The sequence below is a fragment of the Astatotilapia calliptera genome, chromosome 15, assembly GCF_900246225.1.
Source record: "Astatotilapia calliptera chromosome 15, fAstCal1.2, whole genome shotgun sequence".
NCBI classification, from domain to species: Eukaryota; Metazoa; Chordata; class Actinopteri; order Cichliformes; family Cichlidae; genus Astatotilapia; species Astatotilapia calliptera.
In genome coordinates, this window is record NC_039316.1 from 21,433,314 (window position 1) to 21,441,836 (window position 8,523).

General features: G+C 42.6%; 1 protein-coding gene across 1 annotated transcript; it reads right to left on the reverse strand.

Moving 5' to 3' along the window:
• Positions 1-476: 476 nt before the first annotated feature.
• LOC113037161 (alpha-1-antitrypsin homolog) lies at positions 477-2,661 on the reverse strand. Its single transcript, XM_026193917.1, has 5 exons — positions 2,601-2,661; positions 1,804-2,429; positions 1,367-1,637; positions 1,129-1,276; positions 477-1,040 (listed from the first exon to the last, which is right to left on the reverse strand). The coding sequence occupies exons 2-5, from the start codon at positions 2,417-2,419 to the stop codon at positions 852-854; spliced, it is 1,224 nt and encodes a 407-aa protein (XP_026049702.1). The 5' UTR covers positions 2,420-2,429; positions 2,601-2,661; the 3' UTR covers positions 477-851.
• Positions 2,662-8,523: the final 5,862 nt, after the last annotated feature.

Below are 8,523 nucleotides of genomic sequence, written 5' to 3' on the forward strand. Positions count from 1 at the left end.
TTTGATAAAATCATATAATAATGATGATAAAGTAATATCTTCTTTTTCTTTCATATATAAATATTTAGAAAACGCAGTCTGTGGGCATGTGGGTGTGTGCGAACAGGCTGGTGTCAGGTGTGAACGAGTTCCCGGGCCTTACAGAACACGTTCAGGTGAGGATGAGGACTGACTCTGTGGCTGGGATTTGATCGCAAACTGATCTTTGATGATGACTCACCAGGCAAAAAAATCCCCCAATTAATCTCAACCTTAAGTCCGAAATTAAAACGGCAGCTTCTATGGATACTCGGGGACTGATGAAATCTGAATGAAGTGTCTTGAGCTCCATCAGCAGGTCAGAGTGAGATCATATTTTTAATTCTGCCTAAGATTAACTGTAAATAACAGATAAGAGCCTTACAGCAATGACACTGACTTCATTGTAGAATAATAAAGATCACTGGACTGAAACAAATGAAATAATATAACATGGCCTGTGTTCATGGAAAGTTTTTATTTCACTTCATGTTGAACCAAATTCAAAACACAACCGGCCACACAAAAGCTGATGTGCTGTGTTAGTAGAGGCTTCTTTGACTTGTGTTTGTTTTTTTTTCAGACATCTTTGCCTCTGGCCAAGTTCGGTTTTTAGTAATAAATGTTTGATGCTGACAGACAGATTCATTTCTGTTATGTAATGACAGATGTGTTGTCATATTCATCACACTATTGGCTAAACATCATTTCCCCAGCATTCTTATTATTACAGCGGCACCTCCGCATCATTTTAAGATCCCGAGGTAAAGATAACCCCCGGAGCTACTGCTGCAGCGTGAAAATGGAACAAATGTGGCGCACTAAGGGCATCCTTAGGCTGTGGGGTTGTTGATCTTGCCCATGAAGAGGATGCTCTTTGTTGAATGCTCAAGGATGAAGAGCAGGAAGGGTCTGTTGAGTGTTATGGCTTGGGGCAGACTCATTGGCATGATCTCGACAGTGGTGGCAGCAGCAGCCTCCGTTCCTGTTTCATCCACGCTTAGCACCGCCTGGTGAGACACCTGTTGGAGGAACCAGGACACAAGAGCCAATGTCACATTTGAGTCCATGAAGTGGACAAAACAATGAAGTCATATTCAGTGATCCTACCTTTGAGACTTTGAGCGGGACCTCATTAGACATGCCAGAAAAATCAGCTTTGTCTCCAAAAGCGTCCGTTATTCCACTTTCTTTCAGCGTGTCATCCAGGGAGGCTTCGGCAGAGATGGAAAACTTTGGCATGCCAAGATTCACGTTACTGAGAAACAAATACAAGAGAAAAACACCCGTGTAAGAGTCCCAGAAAAATACGCAACCACAAACAGCCACTTACGAGGTGCTCTCTTACGTCCTGAAGAAGGAATCGTGCCAGCGCCTGAGCTGATCTTTGCTGATGACAGCCTCCACCTGATTCATTTTGTCTTCATCGGGGAAAACAATCATCATGGAGGTGTTGCCCTTGTACGGCAGCTGCAAAATCGTGGCGTGGTTCCCGTCGTCTCTGTAGAAGTTGTAGCGTCCCGTCCTCCTCATCATGTCCACCTCAACTGTGGTGCTTCCATCCACATGGAATTCCTCTTTGCGTGTTCTGTTACCGTCGAAAGGTTTCTCCCACTGTCCTGTAACGGGTCACATCAAGTCGATATTGATAGTGGGTACTTATTTGAAATCGTTGCATCCTTCAGACTTGTTTGTTTCGTGTATTTGTGCTAATCTCTATCTGTGAAAACCTTGAACCAGAGAACACCTGGCTGACACTGTCTGTTCTGTCTGCATGCGTCTTACCTCTGAAGTAGACGTAGTTGATAAGGACCATTGCCATTTCAGGGTCCAAGTCCTTCACCATGTCTTTGATCTTGTCGTTGGTTTTGCTGGCAATGTGCTTGTTGATTTCAGCTGCAGCCTCTTCAGGTTTGGTAAAGTCAACTTGAAAGATTTCACCAGAGTAGTACTGCTTGATGTCATTTAAGAACTGCTCCAGAGGACTGAAGCCGGAGCGCACCGCAGCAGCATTGCCAACATCCAGCTTTTGGTTCTCCTGGCTTTCTCCAAGCATGTGAAAAAGATGCTTGTAGGCTTCGTTGACCTGAGTCTGGTTTAAGGTGCTGTAGCCCAGGCTGGAGAACAGCTGGCTGTGGGTTTCACCGCGGGCCCCAGTAGATAGCAGGGACAGGGCAGTGGAGATGCCCAGTGGCGAAAAGAAGATGTTGTTTCCAGCAGCAGTCTTGGCATTCAGACTTTTGTAGAGGACAACAGCAAAGTCAGCATTAGGAGCAGAGAGCCTGTGGCAGCTATCTTCCTCCTCGTTGCTCTGTGCAGAGCTGTGGTGGTGGTGGTGGTCGGCCAAGGCTACGGCCAGGAGCAGTGCAGCGAGCGCACAACTAGCAACGAGACCACGCATCTTTAGAGCACTGTCAAGAGAAATACAAGCATTTAAAGTTAACACTTCCAGGGATAACAGTGGGAAATGAATTAGGACACAATCAGAGCAGGATCTGGACTGTCTGCACTTCATTTCCAAACATAATGTTTAAGTTTCCTGAAATCCATTCAGTGGTTGGCTAATAAAGCAATGTTCTTACCTTTAAAGTCCTCTCTGCTGCAGGCAGCTGCTCTGAAACGTCCTCTTTATATACAAGAGCGAGAGTCAGTTTACAGTCCAGTTAAAAATTAACCAAGAGTGATCTCTCTGCTCTGTCCCATGCTGAGAGGCTGAGCCAGCTTCAGTGATGCAACACAGCTGATAAAAACGAGTGTAAATGCGTCTAATCTATTTTTTATTTTTCATTTCGTGCCTGCAATAATCATCAGAGAAGATCTGACAAATCAGATGTGGAAGTTGAGTTAATTCTATCTTAGTGCAAATTTTCCTGTGAAAATGCATTTTGGAAGCAATACATTTTTTAAAAAGGGAGGTTCTATTAATTGCATTTACACGTATTCTTAGCGTGCAGCCGTTTTATCTTGTTCGTGTTGGTGGCACCCTGGCACAGTTGTCCTCAAACTTTAGCTACTTCTCTGTAAATACTGATGTTAAACTGAGCAAAGTTGATTCAAAAATCTAGAACGAGCTGGTTAGTTACGGACAGCAGACGACCAGCTGCTGTCAGCTTGTCATTTAAATTCTATGATCTCACATCTGCCATAAAAATGTGATGCAGGCTAAATGACTGTTTTTAATAAAAGAAAATGCACAGCTCTGCATGATTGCAGTACCGTGTTGAAATGTGTCTCCATGTAACACAGTTTGAGGTTGTTGGTTTTGTGGCCGTGCAGCCGGTGCTCGTTTTATCAGTTTGAACTCTTGTCTCTTCTATCGATAAATTAAGTTAATAAATAATGAAGGACAGTAAGGAAAAAACCACTGAAGCTTTTTCACAGACAAAGGTGGCGTGAAAAGCATTCAGCTAAAGAAGCGTGTGATGTAATAATCATTTAAACATGAAGACGATGTTCAAATCTTCAGCTGCTTTTAAAAAGTGACAGATTTAACTGGAGGACAATAAGGTCGCCTGGAAAAGTAGCTCGAACCCTGCTGACCATCTCACAGAGCGCGTCCTTTGGTGGAGACAAACACAGTAGTTATGGAGCTTTGATTTTATCTTTGTTCACTTCCAGTTTAACAAGTTCAAACTTACCTTTTCAGGGTTTTGTGCTACCAGAGTTCTACATGAGTTAACAGCTTCCTGTTTCTTGCTGCGCTTTGCATGTTTGTTTGTTTGTTTGTATCAGGGACACTTTTTCTGTTACCACCATTAACTCGTCGGTTTCTACCTCTCCTTCTGTGAAAGGTTTGGGCGCACGTTATCCTTTAACTCTCACATCACTAATGTCACTCGATCAGCTTATTTTCACCTCCGTAACATCCGTCGCCTCCGCCCCTTCCTCACTCCACATGCCACTGCTATCCTCGTCCACAGTCTCGTTACCTCTCTGATCTTATTATATTGGGGCGACCATGGCTCAGGGAGTTGGGAATCGCATCTGTAACCGGAAGGTCGCCGGTTCGATCCCTGGGCTCTCTGTCCTGGTCGTTGTGTCCTTGGGCAAGACACTTTACCCTACTTGCGCGATATGGCAGCCTCGCCTCTGTCAGTCTGCCCCAGGGCAGCTGTGGCTACACCTGTAGCTGCCTCCACCAGTGTGTGAGAGTGACTGAATAGTGGAATTGTAAAGCGCTTTGAGGGGTCCCGAAAAGTGCTATATAAATGCAATCTATTATTATTATGATCAACTACTGGAACTCACTCTTATCTGGCCTGCCAACAAAAATCCATCAACAAGCTCCAACGTGTCCAACGTGTCCCGTATTGTGTCCCGTATTATTACTAGGACTCCCTCTACTCACCACATCACCCATCCTGAAGCAGCTTCACTGGTGTTCAACTCCACATTAATTTTAAAATACTCCTCTACACATTTAAGGCGATTCCTTCTCTCTCCCCACCATATCTCTCTGATTGGTACAGATCTCCATCCCATCCCGGTGCCTCAGATCCTCCTCTTCTCTTCTTCTTTTTGTTCCTTCCTCTCGTCTCGTTTCTGTGGGGGGCGGGGCTTTTAGCCGCTCTGCCCCTCGACTGTGGAGTTCCTTACCCCCTGACCTCAGAAGCATCAGTTCTTTCCCCTGTTTTAAGTCCACCCTCAAAACCCACCTGTTCAAGAACCAGAGCCGACTCTGTATAACTACTGCATGCTCTTAAACCTTTTATTATTATTCTGTTTATTTCCTGTTTTTATGCTTGTCTTATTTGTTCTGTGAAGTGTCCTTGAGTGTTTTGAATTATTATATTACATATTATGATTATGATGATGATGATGATGATTATTAATACTGTAGCTTATCGAGCTATGTGAAGCTTAAAGTCAGAGTTTTCTGAGTAACTCTCTGGCTGAAGCACAAATGAAGACCAGCAGCACAAACAGCGTGTCGCATTGGTGCTATAATTTACACTGCATCATTTAGTGATGCAGAAAATGTGAAAATGTTTTTATACTTGGTCCTAATCAGATGCTAATTTTATTTTACATTGACGGAAATGCCGCTGCCAAAACACATAATAATGTGCTGGGCTCAAAGAAAGCCTGGCTATGTTAACACACACCACAAAAACCTGTTCAGTCACTAAGAGTCTTTTCACTTTGACCTGCTGACGAGCGAGACCGTGTCCTGCTGTGGGACTTAATGCTTGAATGTTCAAAGAAAGGAAAAGTGTCAGAGCTAACTAGAATTAGAATTAATCAGTATGTATTATTATTGCTCTGTGCACTGAATCAAACAATAACTGTTTTTCTGCAACATTCATTCCCACTCTTATTTACATTAGGAATCATTAATGTGCTCTTATGTATGTTTTTAACTGCCTTCAGTCTTGCCCCGCCTTACCTCTCTGAGCTTCTTCTTCCCCACACACCCTGTCGGTCTCTCAGGTCAGCTGACCAGCTGCTCCTGGAGGTACCGAGATCCAGGAGGAAGCTCAGAGGGGGCGGGGCCTTGTCTATCGTGGCTCCTAAATTATGGAATAATTTGCCCATGCATGTTAGAGAGGCCCCTTCACTGTCCACTTTTAAATCACGTCTTAAAACCCACTTTTATTCCTTGGCTTTTAACCTCAGTGAGACTCAGTTTCTCTTTTAATTGAAGTAGTTATTTAATTAATGATTTCACTCTTCTTTTATTTGTGTTTTATTTATATCTCATGTAATTTTATTTTACAGTTCCAATGTACAGCACTTTGTGTCAGCTGTGGTTGTTTTAAAGTGCTTTATAAATAAAGTTGATGATGATGATGATGATTAACAGCTCAAATTTAATTAACGTGTAAAAGTAGGGTCACCGGGGGCTCGAACCTGTTACATAGTAGTAGAGTTGCTATGACGGCACTGCCCACATTAACATTAAAATTAAGCAGCCTTTTATATCACTGTTCATTTGTTATCACTTGAATCACCGTTTCATTGTCATCGTGACTGCCCTGGTGTTTTTGGTTCAGACGGCCCGCCATCGCTCAAAAAACGGCAGATGGTGCCGTTAAATATGTGCACATATTTGTGCAAAGCAACGACAGAGCCGAGTAGCACATGCAAAAAGCAGAAATAGAACAAACATATCAATGCAGCCGCTTTAGGTGAAACTCTTCCTTCCTGGACCAGGACAAAGGTGAGCTGGATTAAAGGATCCATGGAAGGAAAACCCGGATATTTTTATCCAGATTACACCTCTGGAACACTTTGGTCTGGGGTTTCCATCAGTCAGTGCTCCTGATTAATAGGCTGACATCTGTGTTGCGTGTGATAAATCTGTTGTCCTGTTAATCAAACTATTATCCATTCATCATCTTCTCAGTCAGCTTAAGATCATCACAATATCACACAAGACCGAGTGAGGTGAAAAGTACGAGCCGCTGTCACAGAGCTGCTAAACCTTAGCGTGCTAATGTGACACAACATCGTGAGCATTTCTCTTCTGGTGTTGGAGAATGATGCTATACGCTCTTGCAAAACAATTTCCAGTAATTGCCAAAGATGATGAAGAGATGTTACAGGAGGAAATAGCTTTCAGAGTGAAGAAGTGACAAAAAGAGAAAATGCTTTTGTAATGAGAGAAAAGCATTTTTATGTTTTACTTTTGCAAGAATAGCAGAGATTCAGTCACGGGGATAAATTGCTGCCATTTAAATCTCTTTTCATCATTTCATGAAAATGGAGAAATAAACCATAAATCACCCTGTAATGTTTGAAAAACCAAACTCCCTCTGCAACTTCAGTGAAACTGCTGTAAACGCCTGTTTTCCTGCCAGGAAATGATACGACTGTCACTGTGTGAAAACAGTGAACACAAGAAAAAGAGAAGAGTGTGATGTTCACTCATGACATCGGTGGGATCCACGAGTCTTCCAACAAGCAGGATGAGCCCCACGTCACAGATCATGAGCATGAACGAGCTGCCAAAGGTTACTCATGGGGGGACAGAGAAGTCGAGCATGGTGTCAGGTCTCCCCCCTTCCTTTGCTTTAGTTTCGTCCACCTTCAGCGTGACCTCATGGGGTGTCTAAATGTAAGGACATGGAAAAAGGAGCAGTTAGAGGACAGAGTGAAGAGAAGTGGATCTCTAAATGAGGTAAAGGAGACAAGGGAAAAGTAAAAATCCTTTGTTGTGTTTCAGTGTGTTTGGCAGCTTCATGGTATTCATTTATTTGGTTCTTTCTTAACCTCGAGGAGTGACGGCATCTTTCCCTCCAATAATCCAGAGAAGTTGGCTGAGTGGGAGAAAGTGGATGATACCCCAGCGCTCCTCAGGAGACTTTGTAAACTGAAGGATTTCCTGAGTTGAAACTTAGGGAAACGGATTTCTGCCCACCTGTGGAAACAACAGTCAGTCTGTTAATGCGTTTGCTCTGAGAAGCCTTGTTACAACCTGACATTTCACTCACTGACAGTAATTATATCCGACTAGTAAACTACTCCACCTCGTTCATCGTGATACCTGACAACAGGAAGCAGTTGGACTGACACAGCTCCACAGACTGTGGATTCAGGAGTGAAAACTCTTATCAGTGAACATATATCACAACGGGGTCACACCTGGACTCACCTCTGCATAAATATGCATGTAACGTGGTTGTGGTGTTCACAGTGTTTTCACCTCACTGTTTCAGAGGTGCTCTAAGGATTATCCACAACGACACAACGCACAATCCCAGTTTGTGTACCACTTTAAGAAAAGTGATTGTTTTTAATTTGATGGCACCAACAAATCTGATAAAAGTTGGGAGAGATTAACAAAAGGCTGGAAAATAAGACGACTGGTTGTTAAAAGAGCATCTTTGAGGCAGAGGTTCACCAATCTGCAAAAAAAAGAAACACGTGTGTGAACACAGTTTCCCACTGCGTCCACGGTGGCAGGTTAAGGCTCTGTCATGCAAAGAAGCCACGTGTGAACATTATGAAGAAGCAATGATGTCTTATCTGTGCCAAAGCTTGTTTAAAACAGACTGAGACAAAATGGAAAACTGTTCTGTGGTCGGGCGAATCAAAATCTGAAATTCTTTTCCAGCAAACATGGACACCACACTTTAATCCAGACACTCACCACCTGAAAATAACAACAGCTGCTCAGTTGCACAGCAGTGAAAATGTCCCGATCTCAACTTTTATGAGATGAGTTATTGCCATCAGGTTAACAATGAGATATTATTCTTTCTCAAAATTTTACATTTTCTCCATCTTAACATTTTATGTTTTCTAAATTCTATTGTGTATAAAATATAAGTTAATAAGATTCATAAATCTTTCCATTCTGCTTGATTTATATTTTACACAGCATTCAAACTTGGGTTATCAGGTAGGATTCTGTGTACAGGTACTGTTTCCTGTGTTTGGATGAACGAGTCCACATTTTTACATTTTTAGATTTAAAGCCTTTATTTTGCAAACTGTGTTGGAGGAAGTACTCTGATCCTTTAATTGAAAGTATATTAATATCAGAGTATGAAAATACTCTAA

Excerpts from the sequence above, each read along its gene's own strand:
- LOC113037161 (XM_026193917.1), bottom strand. The coding sequence starts at position 2,419 with ATGCGTGGTCTCGTTGCTAGTTGTGCGCTCGCTGCACTGCTCCTGGCC. Across the intron at positions 1,638-1,803 it reads CAACTACGTCTACTTCAGAG|GACAGTGGGAGAAACCTTTC; the intron begins GTAAGACGCATG and ends GACCCGTTACAG. Across the intron at positions 1,041-1,128 it reads TCCCGCTCAAAGTCTCAAAG|GTGTCTCACCAGGCGGTGCT; the intron begins GTAGGATCACTG and ends TTCCTCCAACAG.